We start from the raw sequence: 24,851 nt of genomic DNA, 5'->3' as shown, positions 1-24,851 counted from the left end.
TATAGTGATGAACATCGCCAGCTCTATGATATTCTCGACAAAGTTGCTTGAGTGCCTATGGATTGAGACTGTTAACATATCAATATACATCCTCAATCAGCATCCAACTGCAACGATACTTCAAAGACTCGGAGGCATTTTTTGGCATTGGTCCTCTTATTTCCCACCTTAGAGTTTTCAAGAGTCATGTTTATAAGCACACTCTTAATGATCACATAGGGAAACTCAAGCCTCATGCTACTCTCTTGATTTTTGTAGGATGCTCCTCCAAGGCAAAGGCCTATATAGTGCTTGTTTGATCCCACGACAAACAAAGTTATTACCCAAAGGGATATAGTTTTCTATGAGAGGGACATAGTGCAATATATTGTACCATCCTTTAAGCCAAGGTTGTCTCCGTACATAGTATGGACTGATCCATACAATACGATACATATTAGTCTGATTTCATACGAAAAAATAGGCCATTTTTTGCTACACCCCCATGATCCTCTTTTTTTCAAGCATCCACCTCCCATTCTCTCTCTCTCTCTCTCTCTCTCTCTCTCTCTCTCTCTCTCTCTCTCTCTTTTTTCGTAAATCTCTCTCTCTCTCTCTCTCTCTCTCTCTCTCTCTCTCTCTCTCTCTCTCAAGCCTACACTTATCTTATTTGTACGATCATTCATGTATGATGTACCCACTCCCTCAATGTAATTGCAACTTATAAGTCGTAGCATGTATTGCGCATGAGGCATATACCATAGAGACTTTGGCATTTTACCCCCAAGTAATCATCTTGTATGCTCTAATAGCATTGTTATATAGACTTTAAACATATGTCATATCATCTTTAGTCCAAAATACTCAAGATGAATTTTTTTTCGTACTAATATTGTACTATACCTTTTAAAATCATAAGGTACCATTTAGGACCGAACTTTATCGTACCATACAACAATGTACCTTTTGTACTTGACAACTATGCTTCGAGCCAATTCCTCAATCTACATTGCCTAAGATAGTTTCATTTGAGCCAGGTCTCCTATCCACTCCCAACCCATCTACAAAGGCGTCCACTCCTAGGCCATCTTCCAAGGACGTGTTATCTCACTCATATCAACAGACCATATGAGATTCAAGAACCCTTCCACCAAATTCCATGCCGGAGGTTGTGAGAGTCTAGCAAATGTTAGAATTTTTCAATTTTGGGCAATGCCCATTTAATTCCTGTCTTGTGGACACTTTAATAAGTGTCACCTTAGTGTGTGTGTGTGTGTGTGTGTGTGTGTGTGTGTGTGTGTGTGTGTGTGTGTGTGCAGTCTTGACATTAAAGTAGTGACACTAGGGACTAGAGTTAGTTAGCTTAACTCTAGTCGATTGGCGGAGGGCTGACTAGGTCCACCCTTGGCCTAAGTCAGGTTGTACCTTCATTCTTTTCAGTTCAGTTTTCAGCAAGTACACTCTACTCTCTTGCTTCAGCTCACTATCGCTGTCTCGATTACCTCTTGTCCATAGCTGGTGCATTTTTCTCACATATGGTATCAGAGCAGCTCCCACATGGGTTCTGTTCAGCCACCGCTAACCGCTGCTCCACCCAAGATCTTGCCACCATCAGCTCATGCTCTGTGGGAGGAAGAGATTTGATCTGCCCGAAGACTAGCTGCTGCATAGATCTATCCATCAGTGCTGCCCTACAGAGCCAGCACTGCAAAAACCAGGAGTGCTGCCACTACTTCCTTCCTCCTGGTCTGCTCCGCCTATGCCATAACCAGCACCACCTGCACCCCTAGCCAGCTCCGCCTCAGCCCGCAAAGCTGCTGCTTGCTGCCAGGACAGTCACATACCCAAGCCACCAGGGGTCACTCTTGTCACCAAGGGCCTTCACGCTGCACCCTATAGCCGCCCAGTTGATGGCCACTCCTGCACCTCACCCACCTCTGCAGGCGCTGCCACGCAGTCCTGACCTCACTGCCAACACCTTTATCCTCACCACCACCTTCTGCCTGTGTGCAATGCTGCCCGCACAGCCTACAACATTTCTGCTCCTGCTTACTGCACTACCTGCTGTGACAGTCCTGCTGCTGATCCACAGTGCCGCTGCCCTGCGGCCTGTTTCTATCCCATCAGCCATAACCACCTACTCAGCAAACTGAGCAGCCATCTTTGCCAGCGGCACCACCGATCTGTAGCTTCCTCTCCTCGACAACCTGAAGGTTGCAAGCTGTGCATGCCTCCTGAGATGTCTAGAAATTGGGGCTTTTCATCGATTGGACCTCCAACACGTCGATCAACATCTAACAATCCAACATTGCACAATTACATCTCAATTTGGGCAAGAGATTTGAGGCTTTTCATTCTTGAGGCTCTAGCATCATGAGGCAGATTCCAGCTGGTGTTCGTTGTTGGCACACATCTCAAGGCGGCATTTGTGCAGAAATTCAAGCTGTGAGGTATAAATTTCTTCAATTTCTTTGAAATTTTGTGAAGAAATTTAGGGCTTTTTCCCAACACACATTCCAAGGCATAAGACAAGCATTACAGCGGCAATTAATTGCTGCTACAATCAGATTGAGCAGAAAACTTTGGGGGAATTCAGTAAATTTTGTTGAGACTCTGCATTAAATTGCTGTAAACTATACTTTTGTGGGCACAGATTTTGGAAGCAAGTGCAGTACAGAAGTGCATTGCTGTTATTTGCAGGCTGAATGCTGACTTGTATGACATTGAGCACATTTTGGCATATTAGTGATAGTTTGATACTTGCATCCTAATTCCGTGGGGATTTTTGGTGCTCGCTGAAGTACACTATACACTTCAGTTGTAAAGTATTTGGCTGCTAATTTTTGTGCATTATTGAGAGCATGGCATGTCAAGGGCATGGTCCATAACCTTCTTGTGGCAAAGGACTTGTGGGACTATGTAACAAGTGATTTGCAATGACCAAGAGTTCTTGCACCCCTGACACCTCAACGTAAGGCTCCAAGACAGGTTGCTAGAACTATTGCTACCGCTACTACCTCTACTTCCCCTCCTACCAAGGATCCGAGGAAGTGGGACTCGAAAGATGCACTTGCACTTTCTTAGATTGCCTTATCAGTAAAAAGGGCAATTATTATGCACATTAGGTCTTGTAGGACCTCAAAATTTGCTTGGGGTGTACTTGAGTACATATTTGCAGCATGCAATGAGGCCACGATATCCTATCTCCAGAGAGAGCTGGCAAATGAAGATAGCATGAGAGATCACCTTACTCACATATAGGATTTGTGTGAGCAACTACTCAATGTTGATGAGGTCATTCAAGATGTTGAATTGATAAACATCACATTGAACTCTCTTCTTGAGTCATATCTGGGTTTCTACACATCTTTGATGTTGTCTTTGAGAAGAGGCCAACAGACACTTTGCATTTGTGGAATTGGAAGGCCTCTTGCTGCAGGAGAAACAGATTGAGAAGAATGTGGCATTGTGTTCAGATGATGTGGCTATGCTTTTCAAGTATAAAGGCAAAGAAAAAGTCAAGCAAAATGTAAAAAAGCACCAAAAGCCTGATGTTGGACAGCCATCAAATAAGGCTACCTGAGACACAAAAAAGTCCTAGAAGAAGGGAAATGCCATTATTGCAAAAAACCCAATCACTATATTGATGAATGCAGGAAGAGAGTGGCCAAAGAGAAGAGTAAAGACTCCCATTTGGATGTCCATGAGACATCAGCTAGTACATCTATTGATGGTGATGCTTCAACCAACTTTGTGGAGGAGGACTATGCCTTTCTCACATGCAATTTTGATTCTTTGATAGTTGATTCAACATCTAATGCTGCTGAAATGCAGCACACATTACATTTTGACAATGGGGCGTCAAACCACATCACTTCTAGGAAAGGTCTACTTACCTCTTTGTATTCAGTCCCTACTCGAAAGCATGTTACATGTGCAAATAGCAACAATTATGATGTATGTGGCAATGATACAGTCACTATTACTGCTGCGAATGGTTCTAATTTCATGCTTCTGGATGCCTTGTTTGTGCCTCGTGTTACAAAGAACTTATTGTCTATCTTTGCTTTTAGTTAGCATGGCCTTTAGGTCGTCTTTGAGGATGACCAATGCATTATCAAGAACAAAGAGATGGATTATGTACGCAGGCAATCCAATGCCCTATATAAGGGTCTCTTTTTGTTGAAGAGTTATCATAGACAGTCTCATGATGCTCTGGCAATTACTACTCTTTCGCCTACAATGCAAAAAGCGGAGCTATAGTATGCTTGCTATGGACATATGAGATTTGGGAGTTTGATGACCCTTCGGAGGTGTCATATGGTAGATGCATTGCCTCCAATGGAGACCCCACCTCCTCATGCATACGAGGGTTGTATTTTGAGCAAAATGCACACATTTTCTTTCAAAAAGGAAGGTGCTGTGATGTCCGAAAAATGCAGCTTATTCACTTTGATGTTTGTGGTCCCATGAGGGCACATACACTTGGGGATCATCTTTACTTTGTCACATTCATTGATGACTACTCTCAGTGTATATGGATGTATGGGCTGTTTATGTATTTTAAACATCTGTTGCAAAGCTTAACACTAAGACTGGCTTGAAAGTGCAGACACTTCACACGAATAGAGGGGGGGAGTACATGTCTTGTGCTTTTGAGACATATTTGCTTGACCATGGCATTACGCATCAAGCCACTATTAGAATGACACCTCAACAAAATGATGTTGCTAGAAGGAAAAATCGGGCTGTAAATGCATATTTATTGGCTACTGTTCGGAGAGCAAGGGCTATCGCTTACATGATCCACGCACGAAGAAAGTTTTTGACAATAGGGACATCATATTTACTAAAAATGCTACATTTTCACATGATCAGTTTCAAATGCTAGCCACCCATGACATTGATGATGTCTTTGAGGATCTTTTGCCGCTTTCTTTGGAGTCTGTGCCTATAGTAAATGGGGATGACAGACATAATACAGCAAGTTGTTACTGCACCACATGCTCCCGAACAGCAGGGTTTTGACAATGGTTTGACACATGCAACGGAAGAAGCAATGCAGCATGAAAGGGCTGCTGTAAATGCAACCAAAACAGTCCCTAGATTGTTATTACACACTCTCCAATAGAGTGAAATGAAAGCTCCTTTACCTCAACACACTAAAAGAGCTGCTAGGCATGCAGCACATGATGCAAGGGGGGCACATTTGGCTGATATTACGAAAGTAGATGATTGTGATGAGCATGTGTTTATGACCTCACTATTGGATGATAATCTTGTGGCTTTACTACTTGATATGAAGCCCGTTGGCACAAAATGGGTTTTTAAAACTCAAATGCAAGGCCAATGGCACTATTGACAAGTACAAGGCACAGTTGGTGGCAAAAGTCTTTGTGCAAAAGAAGGGCATAGATCATGAGTAAACTTTTGCTTCTACATCCCGTATGAGTATGGTGAGATAAGTGATTCCTATAGCTGTAAATCATGGCTAGAAAGTACAACAGTTGGACATTAAGACAACATTTTTGAATGGGTACTTGCATGAGGATGTTTATGTATCACAACCTCCAAGGTTTGTCGTTAACAAAAAAGAGCACATGTTATGCAAGTTAAATAAAGCTCTCTATGGTCTCAAACAAGCTCCTCATGCATGGTACTCCAAAATTGATGCTTATTTGGCTAGCAACAAAATAGTCCAACTACTCCCACTCCTTACATTAAGAATGATAGGGGGGACTTGCTGATTATCATTCTTTATGTAGATAACATGCTGCTCATTGAATCTACAGAGAAAAAATTTGCAAATTTTCAGGTTGAATTAAAACATGCATTTGCTATGTCAAATTTGGGCTGCCAACACTATTATTTGGGGATTTACCACACCCAAAATCCGCATGGTATTATATTGTCACACTCACAGTATGTGGATAAGCTGTTACATAGGTTTAACATACAAGATTGCAAACCTATGTGCACTCCTACGGAGCCAGGCTTAAAGTTGTCTATGCATGATGGTGAAGAGATGTCTTATGTTGCAATTTACAATTATTTACCTTTGCAACACACACTCTGACACCCATTTGCTATAGGGACCAGCGCAAATGAAGCAATAGGGGCAAGTTGGGTGTGAGAATGAAGCACCACATTTATTTCGAACTCATGGTTTTGATTCTACCCAATACAACCCAAATTTATATATCAAAACTAAAGCACATTTACAAATGTAAGGAAAACTACCCTAGTTGATTCATATTGGACTTGACTTAGCTTACTCAATATCCTTAGTCAATATTTTAATGCACTAAAGATGTCACATTGGATTGCTTACATACAATTGTTGAGATATGTAACATATAGTCATGGCTTACTTTTGCAAGGCTACACTATTTTTGATTAGGCAAGTAATCCTGACACTCCACATTCCCATGGCAATTACAACTCTCCTTGGGTATGGCTCCCCTAGTTTGGTTCAATCCCAAGCAAAAGACAAATGTTGCCTCCACTACTGAGGCAGAGTAAATGACGCTCTATAATGGTACCACAATGGCTATTTATCTAAGGAGCTTACTTCTGGCACTTCCATTTCCATGTATCATTTTGATTGAGATCTTCTTCAACAACCAAAGTACCATCACACTAGTTGTTAAACCCATCATTGGTCCATGGATGAAGCACCTCAGAGTGTACTACCATTTGACTATAGAGCAAGTTGAGATAGACACCATCTGCATAAATTTTATGCCGTCATCAAATAATTTTGCAAATATTCTGACCAAGATGGTCAACCACTCCATTCTACGATACCTATTATCCAAGATCAGCACAAGTGCTCCCTCCCCTTCTACTTTGACCTGATCAAGAGAGGGGATTTCCTCTAGCAGCTAGCTTTTCCTTCCACTATCCAGTGGTGAGAGGGGGCAGTTCTTTTCCTTCCATTGTCCAGTGGTGAGAGAGGGTGGTTCTTCTCTTGCTGTTTATAGAGTTTTGATTACGTTTTGTTCATGGATATTATTGTTGTACTTTACATCATTATCTATATCCATTCTACAATATCTATTACCCAAGATTAGTGCAGGAGCTCCCTCCCCTTCTACTTCAACCTGATCAAGAGAGGGGATTTCCTCTAGCAGCTAGCTTCTCCTTTCATTGTCCAATTGTGAGAGAGGGCGGTTCTTCTCTTGGTGTTTATAGAGTTTTGATTACGTTTTGTTCATTGATATTATTGTACTTTATAACATTATCTATATCATTAGAATGAATATGATTAGAAAAGGGTGTTTTGACAAGTTAATAATTCCCTACAAGGGCATTGTCCGATGTACCATCCCATACCATTTTGCATGAGCATGGCCTACTGCATTTCTCTTTGCATTACCCATGCATTTCTGTTCTTGTAAACATGCATCTATACACACTTATCCCTTTTCGGTCCACATGTAGTTGACTTTGGATCCACCACATTCAAAGCATCTCACATGGCAATCTCTTTGGCAGCTTCCCAATATAGCCCCCATAATATCTTTCCTCACCAACACTCGCTGATGGTTGGGATAGCTTGTTTGTTTTGTAATGTATTGGATCTAACCGTCCACTATTATTTCCCGTAGGGGAACAAATGCTTAATAGTGTGAAAGCCATTACTCAATGAGAGGAGGGGAAAAGCAAAGACAAGTTCAAAGTGGTTTCATCTGCCTTGGTAGGTCCTAGTTGACCATTGGGCAATTGACGTGTACCCTTTGTCCAATACCTTGACCTCTCCAAGGTGACACTTTGGGCTCCCTTGTAAGATAACCATCGCCTCTATTATTTGATAGGTCACAAGGCAGCCAACAAGCATCCTTTGCGTAATGCCCTTGCTACTTTGGGGTGGGAAGCCTTGGGGTACAAATGGACTTGAGCTATCTTGGCAACCCTTTTCTGGTTTCACATTTGGGCTCCAAATTTGGGCCTAAGAGGGGTTGTTGAGCTAAAGGTGCATTATAAACTAATTAGCTCTTTATTATAGCCCCAAAACCCAATTATTACCAAAAATTTTATTAAATGGTGCCCGTTCGTAAAAAGTATTTGTGTCTCATAAGCCACACCCTAATTTGGGAGGATCCACTCATCTATAAATAGAGACGCTGCCCACCACTTAGTCTAACTCTTGTTGTGCAGATTGTTGGCACATATCTCTGTTTTTCCACACCCGGTCTACGAAGGATATCTTAGTTCGAGCTGAAGTTTATTGTTGATACTTGCTTCCAGACACTCCTCTCCTGCTGCGGACAACTCATCAGCCTTCTTCATCACCTATAAGGCTGTTTGCTGCTGTTCCACCTGTTACAGCCTGCATTTTCCCTTCTCCAGCTGTCACCTCCTGCTGGTCACTCCAAATCTGGCTGTGTTTACTGCTGATGCCATCATCTGGTCTGCATTTTCAGTCCAGCCTAGTACATCAACACTTCTTCAGCCAGCTGCCTTCTTTTTGATCTGACAGCTTCATCCGGCACTGATGCAACCTCCTCAAAGCTGTGTTTGATACTGCCAGATATCTTTAGAGGCTATCTGCTGCATTTTAAGGTCTATCAGAGTACAACACACTTTCCAGCTCATACTCTCTGCCCCAATCATAGAGACACAGGAGTTCAAGTGTCAATATTTACATTGCATAGTGTGCTTGCTGCATTGAGCATCATATTGTTCATTATTCATTCTTTCATCTTATTGCTCACTGTCTCTGAGTTACTCTAACCCAGCTGAGTTCTCTTATCAGTCTATGCTTTGTCATGCGATTGTGTTCCTTATTTGCACATGAGCATTTTTTTACAAAGTCAACTGGATTTGACAATAGCATGAGATGTACTAGGCCCGCCACACCAACTCTTGTGCCCTGGAGATAATCAAGGGCCTATTCCAAGTGCCCCCACCTCTCCTGGGCTATCGCGTCTTAGGCTGGGTTCAGATGGAGGCAGCAACACTCCAAAATATGACCAACCTTCTGCCTCCTTTGTGTGAACAGTGAAGCCGGAGGCACAATGTGCTACAAGAAGGTAAAGAGGTTTTTTCTTAGTGCCAAGGCTCTTCCGAGGGGGGAGGGATCGGTAGAAAGAGGGTGGGTCTAGCAGAAAGAGGAGGGAAGTCTCAGACATTTGTGGGATGCCATGTCAAAAGTATGCCCCTTTGAGATATCTCTGCCGCCGCTCGTCTGAACCCAGCCTTACATCCCCCAATCCTCACTCCATGGAGTTGGATTTGCATGGCATTATTGTACCTCACATAGATATAGTCTCACATCCCCAAATGGACTTATTTGTAAACATAATAACTCGCCTAGATGATGAGGCTCACGCTCACTGCACCTTAGATAGGATTTTTCACTTTTCACTTCTATGATACCATGAAGATACCCTCTTGTACATGGATATGTCTCATAGGCAGATCTCGTCTTTAGTAGACATTAATCCCTCTCTTGCATAACCTATTCAACCGTCTACTCCAAAGCATATCACAATTGATAAACAAGGAGGTCAATAGGACAAATTGCACCAGGACAAAGTAGATGATATATTATTGTTCAACCATTATAAGCAACTTAGGTAGTCAAAACGTTTCAAATGCTTTCATTAAAGTCCTAGCATCGTTTTTGGCATTAAAAAAGAATCATGAGCATGTGCTTGAGGCACAAAATGCCAACTATCGACAAATGTTATCCATGCAAGTCGGCTCTCTATCAAATGATCCTAATATTTGAGAAAAGAATTGGTGGCATTTGCACACAATAAGGCACTTAAAGGGACAACTCTATTGTACCAATCTTTCTCAAGAGCCAAGATTTTGATCCATCCTATGCTAGGATAGCTGAGACTTTCCTATCCATATAGACCCAAATGATAACAATTTGCAATCTAAAACCATATCTTGTTCAGCCATAGTCAGTTTGATGTCATCCCAATTGATAGAATCAAAAGATTTCTCAACCTCAGCGTGCATAATCAGCACATCCTCATTTGTAGATTTTGTGTATTCAATGCCAATATATGCATTAGCATGTTATTACTAATCAACCTTGTACTGTTTGATTCTCTGGACTATCATTTCGGTCATCAACTTGTAAATGACAAGCATTAACACTATAGGTCTCTAGTTAGAGGAGCTTTCACACATCTAGCTTTTCAGGAAGAGCTTAATCAGGCCTACCTTCCAAGATGCACACATCACCCCTGTGTGTCAAGCTTTGTTTCTCATAAAAAGACATCCTCATTTAATAGATATCATTAAGCACAAGAAAACTTGACAATACAACCACCCCATCTGAGATACTGATTAGCACGCACAGATACCCTCAATACTTGCTTGGCTTCATGAAGTCTCTTTCTTTCCTTTCCCAAGAACCACCAGTCATATACACATACATGCAAATTAGATTTTAATCAATAAAAATGCAGAGTCTATGAAATCTATTGTGTGCCATACCCACTCAAACACCCCTGAAAAAATAAGGGATCATTTACTGAATGATATATGAGAAGTTGCATACATTCAAGCAGATTATGAATGTGTAAGAGCATAATATAAACTCAAAAGTATTTATATTTCATAGATACAAGCTGTGAAGCAGTGTGAACACATCTAAGAAAAAAGCAGCATATGAATTCTCTTCAAATATTGTTACATTGTAGCTAAATACATAAAAACATATATGTATATAAAATTTGCCCATTCTATTGTCCAGAATTTGATATATAGCATATATATCCATGCATGGGCACCAACATATGATATATATGTATGCATGTATAAGATGCACACATACATATACATATCCTTTAAAACTGGCTTAAAATCCTTGGTTGGAACTCCATTTCTTGATTCTGAAACCAGCCCCATTTACCCATTTCTAAATTTATATGCCACTATGTACAGGGTCATGAATGTATAATGCACAATGGCAGGTTTTAATTACAAATGAGCAATTTAATAGGGCAACAAATGCAGCCAATCTCACAATTTGCAAAACACTAGGTAGAAGAGCTCTAACTAAAGCTACAATGATAATTTGCAATATATGACTGTAGCTTAAAGAGCCAAAACCTCCTAGGATACTTACATCACAGACTGAATCATGAAATCCCACTTCATGACCATATTTGGTCACCCTTACCAGTCCAATGGATGAATGATACACAGTCTACATGACACAAGTAGTGTTTCAGCTGCAAACAGCCAGCCTATTCCTCTACAAATCCAGCCTTCTGATATCAGTCAATCCATAGAGTTATCTAACCCAGAGAAAACTCACAATTTACATTGCAAGAGAAAAACACTTAGTCAGTTGCATCACTGAACCAACTTCATGACTATTATGATGACTGTGAGCCATCTTTCAGGTTTCTCACAAGGTTAGGTGAGTTTTGAGTTCTGACACTATTTAGGGGTTTCTGCTGGACCGTAGCCTCAATCTCAGAGATAGTGTAGAGATAAGAATCTGTACTACACATGCAGTGATCAGAGTCTGTACTACATGATACGTGACATAACCAGAAGATTTGAAGATACAATTTTATGCAACAAAAAAATGCTAACCTTCTTACAAAACCCTGTCATCCCTACAAGTTGTGATTCTCGAATTGCATCGTAAGTTTCCTTGGGTTCTATAGGTTTCTGCAAAATAGGAAATGAGCGACATAAGCATCAATAAGTATTTTCTATTGTAAATCGAGAACAAGTTAGATAGCCTGCTTTATTTAAAACAATTTATTTCCAAAGCCCCTAGTTTAACAGCTGTAGAGCATAACGCAAGAAACCTTACAGCTTTCAATCCCAAAATTAGCTGTGATAAGTTACCACAAAACCAAACTACTTAGACAATAGCCTCAAGATAATGGACATAAGGTCTACATACTTGTAATACATACTAAGATGGGATTGTTGTTGAAGCCAAGAAGTTGTAGTTTTCATGGCTTATGTAGATTATGCCTCTATCTTTTGCACATTGATAATCTGCCTAAACACTACACACTAAGCCTTTGCCGGTGATCTAGTTCTCCACTCAAACATGCTTCCAAGTTCAGTTTGACATTATTTGGAATGCTCTTCACAATGTCAATAAGAATATGCTGAACATTCCCAAGGGGTTTCACTTCAGCAGACTATCATATTGGAGCTAAGAACCCTCCACCATAATCTAAGAAGGACCTTGTTAGGTGATAAGAAACCCACAAGCTCTTAATTATATTGATGGTATCATCTTTTTTTCAACCCTAGCTATGAAGCTATTCATCTCTCACAAAGACCAGACATTCTCAACGAGTTCACTTCAGTGCACTCTATCATAGCATAGCTAAGGTCCCTCCACCAAACCCTATGATGGATTTGGTGGGGTCCTAAGAATGCCACAAGCTCTTATATACATTGATAGTATTATGTTTTCTTCAATTTTATATTCATGGCAAACATATCATGGATCAATAGTACTCATCCTTATGGTTTGTAGGTCACTTTGGCCTCTAGAATGTACTAATCTTGTGAGATGATCTATATACATGGAGTTTGTCAGTGAGGCACTTTGGCCTCTAGTACATGGAATAATTAAAGCTCTTTGGGAGGAGTATATAAAAACTTGTTTCAAATGGATATAGCCCTCCCTCCTAAGAGAGCAGTGGATCATCCTATAGACTTGAAGCCCCACTCAAAGCCAATTAGTAAGTCACCCTACAAGCTCAAGCTCTCTAAACATGAAAGGGAAGAAATAACTAAGCAAATTAAAGACTTGCTAGAGATAGGATTCATTGAGCCTAGCTCTTCACCATATGCTCCTCCAGTCTTATTGATCAAGAAAAAGAATGGAAACTTTCAAATGTGCATTGATTACAAGGACTCCAACAAGATCACTCTAAAATATAGATATCCTATCCCTATAAGGATGAAAGATAAAAGAGACAATGCAAGAACTCAAAGAGTGAATGAATGGGCAATGGAATCCATAGCTCAAAAATATGAGACGTACCGTACAAACCACTCAAGTGATGGCACATGTGATGACCAGCAGTACCTCATGTATCCCTCTCTCAAAATGGATATGGTCTGGCACAATAAGAGTGGAGTGGAGTATATGTAGACTATGGAATGAGACCCAAGATAAATATGCTAGAACTACAGGCGTTGTCCAACTCTCCATATGAGCACCCAAGTAACAATCTAATAAATGTGCTAACATCCATGAACTATACATTGCTAACACCGTCTCTCAAATTGCAGGTGATCAATATTATAAAATATGCAATAATGGTAGGTATTCCAGCCTTTATGGACCACCGAGCTAAAAATATGTCAGTCTTAACTAAACAATCCCAAAACTCAAATTAATTAATGAATTTAACATTTTATTTGAAAAAAAGCGTAACATGGAAACTCTAATTTGGGAGGCCCCAAACTTTCTATAAATAAATAGGCTGCGCTGCCATTCAGCAATCTCATTTTTGCAGATTACAAGTGTTGAAGCTTCGCTGTCCACACCCTGTTCGTGGAGGATATCTCAGCCGGAACTGCCCTTCATCATCTCCTACCATTTGATGCCTGTCTTCCAGCCCTTCTTCACAGTTTGCTGCCCCAAACTGCAATTGCCTACTGTCAACCTATCCCAGACTTAGTGTTTGCTGCTGGCGACCACTCTTTTATGCATGAAAGCTGCCCCAAGGGTGACATCATCAGCTAACAACCTGCCAAAAGCCTGTGTTTAGTGTTTTGGGCTGCCACTCTGCACATATCAGCTATCGCCATCATCTAAAGTACATCAAAATTTGCATTTTGTTGTAGGTGCCATGTGCTCATAGTATCCCGAAACACCGTTTTGGCAGCGCTGAAACGGACGGGCCATTTCGGACCGGAACAGAAACGGTAGACCGCCATTTCGCGATCCTATGGCCCCTCTCAAAGCTGGTTATCCAACGCCGGATCGCGATTCTAGTCGTTTTCCTTCCCGACTCGTGCACAGGGCACACTCTAGCAGCTCTCGCCGCCGCCGCCTCCTCCCCTTCTCCTTTCTTCTTCTTTCTTCTTCTTCTTCTCCTCCTTCTTCTTCTCCTTCTTCTTCTTCTTCTTCTTCTTCTTCTTCTTCTCCTCCTCCTTTAATCCATTACCTAGGTCCTAAAGGCTAATCATATCATGGCGCCGGACCCATATTGGAGGCAGTCACTCCAATCAAGGGATACGAGGGCTCTGGCGGATCAAAGAAGTGGCGGTACAACTATTGTGGATTGGAGAAATCACGGACTGTAATGCGCATGAAAGACCACTTGGCATGCGTTCCCAACAAAGACATTGGGCCTTGCACAAATGTGTCGGCAAAAGGAACAGTAAGTCTCTATCTTTGGCGCCAAAAGCGTATAGGTGTTGAGCTAGAGGAGGATGAATCCTCTCATCCAATACCACATCGGGCTAATGAAGCACAAGTGGGGCAAAGAGAGGCCAGTGGGCCTAGTGGCGCTAGCCAATTGGAAGTGCCAGTGACCCATCAAAAAGAAATGCATCCATATCCGTATCGGGTCCAAGTGCCAAAAGGACCATGTTGTCATCTTCTAGTGGTGGTGGGCAAAAGGACTCCTTGCATGGTGCAAGTATCCATGCAGGACTTCAGAGGCAGGCAGTTGTGGAGGCAACTAGGAAACTCCCACGCTTATTTATTCAGTGTGCTATCCCTTTCAATGTGGTCACTAGTCCAAGGTTGTCCACGTCCAACGGACGGGACAACCCGTCCTATCCCGTCCGCTGCGTCCGGACCCGTCCAACTGCGCCCTGCCATCCCACTGTGACCGTTATGCTGCATACGAGTCCCAACTCCCGTACGCCTGGGCCTCGCGGCCAATAAAGTTGTAAATGGTCACTTTTTTGACCGTTTTTCTTTTCTTTCTTATCTTTCTTTTCATTTTTACCTTTCTTTTCTTCTTTCTTTCTTATCTTTCTTTCTTACGTTTCTTTTCTTCTTTTCTTTCTCACCTTTCTTTTTCTTATTTTCTTTCTTGAATCTTCTCTATTCTTTTTTTCTTTCTCTCTATTCTTTTCTTTCTTTCTTTTCTTTCTCACTATCTTTTCTTCCTTTCTCACAAAGACTCAAGAGAAAAGATTAAAGATTAAAGTTTTAAACTAACAAGTTTAAAAACTCTCCCTCCTTTCCTCTCCCTCTCTCTCCCCCCCCCCCAAATGGCCAACCACCCTAAACCCCAAAGCACTCTCCCTTTCTATAAAATCTCCCCTCCCCCACCATCTCATTCATCCTTTCAAGTTCTCCACCCCTCCTACTCCTCTCAAGCTCTCCATCCTTCCTACGCTCTCAAGCCCTCTCCTCGAGTCCGTCCTTAACCTCTCAACCCTTCCAACCTCCTCCTCCATCAAGCTATAGCCTGTCTCTACTCCCTCAAGCTCTCTACTCCTTCAAACTCTCTACTCTTTCCACTCCTTTCTTCAATCATCTCACCCTCCACCCGTGACCCTCTAGGCTGTCTCTATACATCATCAATGGCACCCCCTCTCCATGAGGCTTTTCGCTTGCATTGTGCCTATTGCGAATGAGTGAAGGAGAAATCCAACACTTGCAAGTGGCAATGCAAGTATTGCCCAAAGGTCCAAATCTCATCCGTCACTCGCCTTCTCATCCACCTTTGCAAATTAGGAGGGGAAGCCACACCATGCCTCGATATTCGCGACGATGTCTATGAAGTTTGTCGTCGGAAATACTTGCCATTGAAGCGACGCAAAGGCCCTTCAAGGGCAAGTGAAGAGGTGATCTCTCCCGATCATGAGGTCTCAAATGCGGAAGACGATCCCTCTCCAACTGTCTCGGTTTCCTCCGTTGGAGGGGTCTCTTCTATCCCATCTAGAAAAAGCCATTCGAGTGGTGCACCTATGCCCAAGAGACAAGCCACTCTTGCCCAAGCAACGGGGCAAGTTTCTAGTCTTCTCTCATTTCTCAAGGAGAGGCAAAGGCAAGTGGAAACAGAGATTGCACATCCATGATTGAGTGCAATCTCTCTTTCCATATTCTCAAAGTGGATTGATGGAAGCGGATGGTGAAAGCCATTGCCGCCATTGGTCCATGAGAGGGATGGTACAGTGTCACGTACAATGACATGCGTATCAAGAAACTCGATGAGGAGAGAGAGAGAGGATTGATAAGTCCCTTGAGCTCGTGCGTGTCAGTTGAGCGAAGTATGGATGCTCTATTCTATCTGATGGATGGAGTGACTGAAAAAAAAGGGAATCATCAACAACCTCGTCTCTTGCCCACTTGGCACATACTTCCTATGAGCAGTGGATGCGGGCACAAAGGAAAGGAGAACCACGGGCTCGTTCATGTATCAACACGTACGGCAAGCTATCATTGAGGTAATGCTTCTAAATCCATTATTTTGTAATCTCTTCTTTTAACCTTCCAAATTTATTCTAATTTCATGTTGTATAATCTTATAGGTTGGGCCCCAAAATGTGGTACAAGTTGTCACGGACAACGCCTCGAATTGTGCATCTATGGGGCAGAAACTTGAGGCCAAGTTTCCGTCCATAGTATGAACACCATGCGCTACGCATTGTCTAGATCTTCTTATGAAAGATATAGGCAAGTTGGAGTGGGTAGCGAGGATTGTCAACGATGCTTGCACAATCGTTGGCTTTATCAACTCCAAGGCCCGAGTTCTTGCAATATATCACTCATACTCGGACTTGGAGTTGAAAAAGCCCTCAAAGACTCAGTTTGCGGCCATGTGGCTTCTCCTCGAGCATCTCTATGACGTTCGCAACAAGCTACAAAAAACGGTTGTGTCAAATGAGTTTAAGAAATGGCTTGAAGGGGAGTCCACATCAAGCCAAGTAGAAGCAAAGGCTATTCAATAGCTTTGCTTAAAGGAGAAATTTTGGATGGCTGTGAGGGGCATTATCATTGCCGTCACTCCTATCTACAAGGTGCTTTGCATGATGGACATGGAGGGGGCTACTATTGGCCTCCTCTCTCATCTTATGGCAGATGCGATGGAGATACAATCATTGACCATCTTGGATGGGGAGGTCTTTTTCTTCATGGTATTGTTTTTTTTTCCATGATTCATGCTTCTTTTTAGTTTTAGAATCTAAATTTCATATTGTCTCACTCTCTCTTTTTAAATTTCACCTCTAAATCTCTATCATCTTACACCTGCTATAGTGATATCTTGGATACCATCCCTAAAAGATGTGACATTCTCTTTTTGACAAAGAAAATATGGGAGTGGATGAAGCGACCCATACATGGATTTGTGGCACTCTTGCATCCTACCTTCAAAAAACCCTCTCTTTATAGATGCCAATGTCCTTGCCGATCGTGATGCCTTTCTTCCAAAGGCTTTCGCGAAAGAGCACCATGGTGCCTTCCTCCAAGAGCCAATTAATTATAGCGATCAAAGCGGCACCAGTTTTACATCTACCATTTGTTGAAAGCGGGAATCGTTGGTGAAGCCCCTTTTTTGGTTGGAGTCATTTGGCTTTCAATTGCCTCACCTCCAAAGAGTAGCCTCACGTATTCTTGGACAGGTCTGAAAATCTATTCTCTTTTTTAATTTAATTCTAATTAAATTTACTTTTTATTCACATGATTTAGGATTGTTCGTCGAGTGCATTTGAGAGGAATTGGTCCGCCTATTCCCTCGTGCACACCAAAATTCGTAACAAGCTTAGCATACGACAATTGGAGCGACTAATTTATTGTCACTCCAATTTACGCATGCTACGCAATATGCATGAGATGTCTATGGCAAGACAAGTATCGTATATCTAATTTTTATACTTTTTAGTTCATAACTTTATTCATAGATTATGAAATATATTTTTAAAAAATTAATTTGTTTAATCTAAGTTCTTCATTCTTTATATCTATAGATAAATGTGGATTCACTCAAGCTCTCCGCTAGTACACTTAAAAGTGCGACTCGCGAGAGAGACTTGGAGGAGGAGCAAATCTTTAGGAAGCTTTACTTGAAGCTCGAGAAGCTAGACCGGCAGGTCTCTCGCACTTGTGCATGGCATGTCCGTCTTGTTATTCACCCTCGCGTCGGTAGCGATGGAACTTCCACTTCGACATCCACATCAGTTGCATGTGATGCTTGTGGGGCTCTTAGATGCTACACGAGGCGTGGAAGTGGCTTGAGAAGTACTCCTAGTTCAGCCTAGGAGAACATACCTATCACTACCTCTCACCCAGAGCTTAGAGAGCTCAAGTATGATGACGAGGGCAATGTCATTAGTGAGGGTGATTTCGTTGAGGAAGGCAATGGTTCCTCAAGCGGTGACGAGGATGCTTCCACCTTCGATGCCGAGAGTGATATGAGCACCTAAAGTAATCATGTATCTTGATTCGGATTAAGCCATGGATGATGGCTTTTATCTCGATCCATATTAGTACACTTTTTATATGAGATTGCACATCTAGCTCATAATAAAGTTGTTGTTATCATTATTTATGCTACATAGTACACTCTCAAGTCTTGTTTCAACTCTCTTTACACTTTTAACTTGAATCCTAATTTTATGTTTTAACTTGTAAGTCCAAACATTAAGCATAGACCTAATATTATATGTATTGTTTCTTTCATTAGACGTAACATCGAACATAGGTCCAAGATTTATTAGTCTGATTAGTATCGTACTAGCATCGAACTGTACTAATCGGACGTCATCAAACATGACAACCATGGCCACTACATATCAATGAAAGAAGACAATCAGGGTAGTAATCCGCATAGGGTGTGAGTGGGAAGGTCTATCCACAAATACATTACGCACACGGAAGCTTCGAAAGGAAAAAGCATCCATAGAGACTCAATTGGATCCCTTGAAGGAAACATCGGTGAAATATGGATGCACAATATTATGCGATGGATGGTGAAAGCTAGGCTTCGAGAGACACAACTTCAGTCTGTCTCTTAGTGAAAAAAATACAGCAATTATGATCCTACTTTGGTATGTGACTGGTGACTTTTATATTTTGAATCTTGATTATCTAATGCATTATGGAACCTAGGTAACAAGTTCTATAATCTATTGTCCACTCAAATGTTGATTTTGCGGCATGTATATTAGCGATTGCCAATTACTTAACCTCAATCTCTTAAGTTTCAATAGAAACACATTGCCATTCAGGTCCTCTCGCAAGATAGTAGTTCAAAGCCTGCTGAGAGAAACTAGAGCATATGGGCCCTCTGCCACACCAAAAAGAGAAACAAGCTCACAACTACCCAACTGGAGCATTTAGTGTTTTACCATTGCAATCTCCAGCTTCTTGGGAGGACCGCTCTGTCTCCTGAGGCTTCATAGGTAAATTGGTAATGATTAGTATTATGTATAATTAACTTTTTAACCGTGAGTCCTTGACACTTGACAGTGCTAATTTGCTTGGAAGTTGAATTGTAAATTGTAATATATATGAACATTGAACATATTGAATCTCCTCTCATATAATATATCTTTGTCTCGTTCACCTTTACAAGTGAATGTTGACAAGATTGATATAGAGAAGGTACATGGCATTCCACAAATACCACAAGAGAAGCGGGATATCTACTCCATGCTCTATGAGGAGCTATCGGCAGACTGGTACATGAGACATGCGTTCTTGCATCATCGGCAGAGTCAAAGCCAGAGTCTGAGGATGAGGTTGAGGCTGCTTCATCAACTTCTCGATCAAGGTCCTTGGAGTTAGACGAGGAGATGGTGCACAAATCCTCAACATAGCAGCCAAAAACATTCGAAACGTTTAGAAACGAAACATCAGAAACGTGTTTCATAAGTTTCTTTCAAGAGGGGGTAAAATAAGAAATGCGAGTTTTCTAATATAGGGATTTTTAATAGTTTTGACTAGAAAAAGAGATTCTAAACCTCTATGGAACTCTCTCTTAAACAAAGAATGGCCAATTGAGCTTGAGTGGTAATAGAGTCAATTGAGAATAATACGTTATATATCCATGATCCATTATTAACTTGTCACTTATGTCAAAAGCTATACTATGGTTTAGAACTCAAACATTATGATTTATACATATCATGCAAAGAAAATTGAAATTAACATGTAAATAGTCTATCTACAATATGAACCGGGTCAAGTTACAACATCATGATTCTCATTTCAAAACAAACTGACAAAATGTCAAAATTAAAAATGTATCATAATATATCATAAATGAGACTAAAGTTGTATAGTATTCAACTCTCAAGAACAAGAATAGATACTAGATTAACAAAGTCCAATAACTAGACAAAATCATTAAAAAATCAATCTCTCGTCCAAAATCTTGAGCCCTCATGAGTCATTACACATTATCATCATCACGTTTAACATTGCCTTATAGTTTTTGTCAAAAAAACCATGTTTTGAATTCCAACTCACCCAAAAAAAGAAATAAAAAACGCCTACGTTTTTTACTCTCAAAAACGTTTCGTACTTTAAGAAACGTTTCATAAGTTTCTATTCAAAGAAATGTGTTTCTTAGCTCCTATGATCCTCAAAGTTCGGATGAGTCATGAGTCATGACTTGTAATATACAGGAGTTAGTCTAGCGGTGCAGAGTCCAAACTAGAGTTGCCAGTTGTTCATTGACGTTGATACTTATAGCTTCACTGGACTTTGGAGTTTTGACACATTATTCACATGACATAGTTACATGTATCATTGTATCTTGATCCCACTTATGCGTATGATTCTTGTTCCATTGTTCTTGATATCAGTCTTCACTGCTTTTTGGATCATAGATTAATCATGAGTCATAAATTCTAATTCATTTTGTTGCCTTAAGTTTTGAAATTTAAGTCTTAAATGTGCTAAGTTGTCTTAAGTTTCAACCATTGAGTCCTCAGTCTTGACTTCTCAATCTTCACTCCTGAGTTGTGACTCGTGACTTATGAAATGTGTAATGAATCATGATTTCAATCGTATGACATAAAGACTCAAAGTTTGATATGAAATTTGGATACATGTTGTTGTAGGCATTGATATATTTACATACCCACATAATACTGTATTCTTTTTAGTGTATAATCTGAAACACCATTTCCCCATTTCCAAAATTTGGCCAAAACTTCAAACTCCGTTTTTTTCCATTTCTGTTTCTCTCGTTTCCGAAACTCCCCCATACTATGCATGGGCTTAGCTGCCACATCATCATCTACTACTACATTTGCAGATTTTCTCTCTCTTTTGCCTATGATGCAACCACACTTAAGCTATGTTTAGTGCTACCAGACACCTATGTCGACTGTCCTGCTACAATTCGGAATCCGTCAAAGTACAACATACTCTTCACCTCATACTCTCTAACCCGGTCCTCAAGACATGAAAGTTTGGGGTTCCGTGTTCCTTCACTGTATACCATGTTTGCTGTATGAGCATTGTATTATTCAAATTCATTAAGCTTCTTATTTACTATGTTCATTGTCTTTCAATTACCATAACCCTAACTGTGTTCTTTTGTCAGTTTGTCCTGTTGTCGTACGATTTCCTTTGAGTTTGTGTTAGGGTATTTCTCCACATGGTATTAGATTCAAGTTCTCTTTGAAAAAACCTAGACCTTGATCTAGAAGCTTTCCTTAGAAGCCAAGAACCACAATAGCTCAAATGATTTCGAATAAGTCCACCAACACGATCTCCAAAGAGCATGTGCTGAGAACTAAGTAGAAGTGGCATCCATTGCCAACTCTGCAAGGTTCTAGCCTGGCGAGTACTCCCGATTTCATCAATGATATCACTAATGAGGAGCTGCAATGGGTCTTGGCTCACAGAGCTAGGAAAGGCAAAGAGTTACATCGACAAGCCTTCAAACAAAAGCTGCATGAAGGTATACTTGGTTCTTTCTCATTAGATATGGTACACAACTTTGATGATGTTACAAGGCCATGGAGACCTCAGTTAGGGATGCAACCCGCTCTTGGAGACCAAGATCTAGGGTATGTTTCACACGTTTAGTCTATTTCTCCTACTTTGATGCAAGGTACACAAGTTTCTACTTCTAATCATTTGTCTATTTCTCTTTCTTTACCACCTTTGCAGCACGTTGGTAAAGACCAAAAATTGAAACAAGAGGGCCTTGTGCAGAACATGGTAAATCCCCCCATGGATGACCTACTCATATATGCGAATACAAAAAGGGATGATTTTTTTTTTAAATTTGGTAAGTTACTTCTTCATCATCTTCTTTGCATTCACCATGTTCACCTTGATTTCACTTTTAGTCACCTAATCAAAATCAATTCAATATAACATCACAATTTACAAACCCTCCCATCCCACCATTGCATCACCATTACCATTCACACCTTTCACTTTTGCATATTAGTCCCCGCATGGTTTTGCATACACCACACTAGAAATCCATCATGCTAAGCACAACCTTTAAGACCTCTATTAACTGCTGCAAGAACTACACAACATGCAATGCGTAAGCAAGCACGAGAATGAGCCTAACTTTTTGGAAATAGTCTTCGGATTATTAACCACAATATAATGCACATGAAGCACGTGCATATTCGAATTGCCAAAAGGTTGCAACAATTATATTGATTAATCATGTAAATTTGCAAGGTGAACATGATCCCATGCAAGTTGTGATGGAAGTATAGGCTCCTGTGAAAAAACCACAAAGATTCTAGTTCATTCACACTATAGGAAAAACATGCAATGAGAGATGACCGATCTTGAGGCCCTAAAGTGGGGTTGGATGTCCAAGAGAAATAGCAAACCCTAACCCTAGAAATCATGTATAGAAAGGATGAGAATGAATAGAACAAGCTATTCATGTGTGTGCAAACTTTACTTGACTTTCTATTTTCATGGTGAGAGTAAGTGACAGTGAGAGTGAGAGATTGAGAGCAAGAGAATGAGAGAGTGAGAGAGTGAGGGTGAGGGACCAATAGGGTGAATCTCTATTCTTCTTCTCTCCAAGCACTCTCTCTTGCCATGCCCATGCTTCTCTTTTGCATATGGAGGTCGTAGAGGTTGAGAGTCAAAGAAGCACTCACTTGGATCGTGGAGTGTGCAAAGCGTATCCTTCATGGGATTGAAGAAAGTCCATGCCACTCACTAGAAACGAATGCTTTCATTAGTATTCGAGAGACTATGTGAGAGCTGTTTTATTCTCGTGTATGAGACCCTTGAAAGAATAAAAATGTACCCAACGCCCGTAGTTACCTGGAACGAGAAACGGGAACGGGACCCCCTAGAATGGGGGGAACGTCCAAGGTCGGGGAACGGGAACGAGGGGAAGGGCACATGTCTTAAGTGCCCCAAATATGCCCTGCATGACCCAAATTGCCCCAAAGAATGTCCCTCTAATTGCCCCAATACCCGTCAATGCATAAAATTGACCCAAATGTCCCAAAATTGACTCGATTATCCCCATAGCTCCAAATTGCCTTGAATTGCCCCAATTATCCCAATTTCCCTTAAAATTAGACAATATAAATGGATGAATACCTTGGAGTTGAGGATCGGCTGAAATTTCATTCTGATTTGCAAGAGTTGATAATGCATCAAATTTGAACTTTGCATGGACTCGTAATTAGCTTGTGGGTTATCTTGACACTTTGAATCTTCAAGCCGAGAGAGAGAGAGAGAGAGAGAGAGAGAGATTAGTATGTGCACATTAGGCAATGGAGATGGGTAAATATGTGGTAGAAGAACTATGACCCAAGCAAAAATAAAAAAACAAGAAAAAACGTCAATTTTCAGTAAATAGGCATGGAACGGCCGTTCCAAACAGGGAACAGCAAGGGGAACGGTAGGGAACGGCAAGGAATGGTAGGGAACGGCAGGAAACGTTTCCTGGCCGTTTCACCTCCTTGGAGGGTTTGGAACGCGTTAGGCCGTTCCTACAGGCCGGAACGGCCGTTCCTTGTTTCTATGCCAACGCCCCACTATGTTGAGCTCGTGTAGCACAACATTTTGGTTCCGTTGTCAAGACCAAGGATATATCTATCACAAAGTCACTTGTGCATTGCACATGAGAAATAGGAGGCATACAAATGTGCAAACCCTAAAACGCAAGTGCTTAGTTCTTGCATTCGTAACAAAGTGACAAAATTTTGTTCGTAGAATATTGCAATTTTTCATTAGCTAGAATCATCTATTTTCACTCCTTTAGTTTTGTTTTATTTATTTATGAAAAATAAATAAATTTTATTGTGGTAGTTATGGTTTTGGTCATTGTTAACATTGTGTTTTTATAATAGGTGTTAGCATTTTGCTAGAACAAGGAAACGCGTTTGCATTGACTCCAAGTGTTGTTCACATTTCATAAGGAATGGGAAAAGGAACCATAGACGTGACTACTCCAAGTGTTGTTTGCATCTCATGAAAGAGAAAAAAGAAGAACAACAAGAGAGAAGAAAAGAGATTAAGACAAGTAATAGTAGTAGAAAAGATAGAGAGAAGAATAAAAAGAAACAAGTAAAAATGAAAAAAATGAGAAAATTAGGAAAATAAAAATAAAAACGAGTAAAGAAAAAGAAGAAAGAGAGAAGAAAAATAGAAGATTTTTTTAAGAGAGAGAAGGAAGAAAAAGGAGTATAGAAGAAGAAGAGGAAGGAAACAAGAAGCAAAAGAATGGTAGAAGAAAAAGAGAAAGAAGAAAAAAAGGAAGAGAATTAAAAAAAAGAGGTAGGAGAAGAAGAAAAAGAAAGGAAAAGGGGGAAGGAAGGTGGGTGCCTCAAAAAAAAAAAGAGGATAGGGTTCTTATCCCTATCTATGCAAAGCCTGCACCACTCTCTGCCCGTCCCCTCCCGGCTCTCCTCTACACTCCTTCCTCTCTCGCACTACCTCCTATAACCTGCTCAGTCCCCCGTGGCTCCTCCCGACCCTTCTCTTCTCTTGTCAATTGCGG

At 40.9% G+C, this 24,851-nt stretch overlaps 1 protein-coding gene and 1 pseudogene across 2 annotated transcripts in view; one reads left to right on the top strand and one right to left on the bottom strand.

Annotated features, from left to right (window-relative positions):
* The window catches only part of LOC148031680 (CRAL-TRIO domain-containing protein YKL091C-like), a 96,355-nt gene that overhangs the window by 43,212 nt on the left and 28,292 nt on the right, over window positions 1-24,851 (bottom strand). For both annotated transcript variants that reach the window (XM_087685254.1, XM_087685255.1), the window contains one exon: window positions 11,548-11,625. In XM_087685254.1, the coding sequence (XP_087541380.1) occupies window positions 11,548-11,625 (78 nt within the window). The remainder of the gene's footprint in view (window positions 1-11,547; window positions 11,626-24,851) is intronic.
* LOC148031681 (uncharacterized) lies at window positions 15,478-18,321 on the top strand (annotated as a pseudogene).

The sequence above is a fragment of the Lygodium microphyllum genome, chromosome 9 (assembly GCF_053477565.2).
Source record: "Lygodium microphyllum isolate KBCC chromosome 9, Lygodium_microphyllum_v1.1.10, whole genome shotgun sequence".
In the NCBI taxonomy this organism is placed as follows: Eukaryota; Viridiplantae; Streptophyta; class Polypodiopsida; order Schizaeales; family Lygodiaceae; genus Lygodium; species Lygodium microphyllum.
Note: the sequence above shows the minus strand (reverse complement) of the source record. Positions and strands in the feature narration are given on the sequence as shown.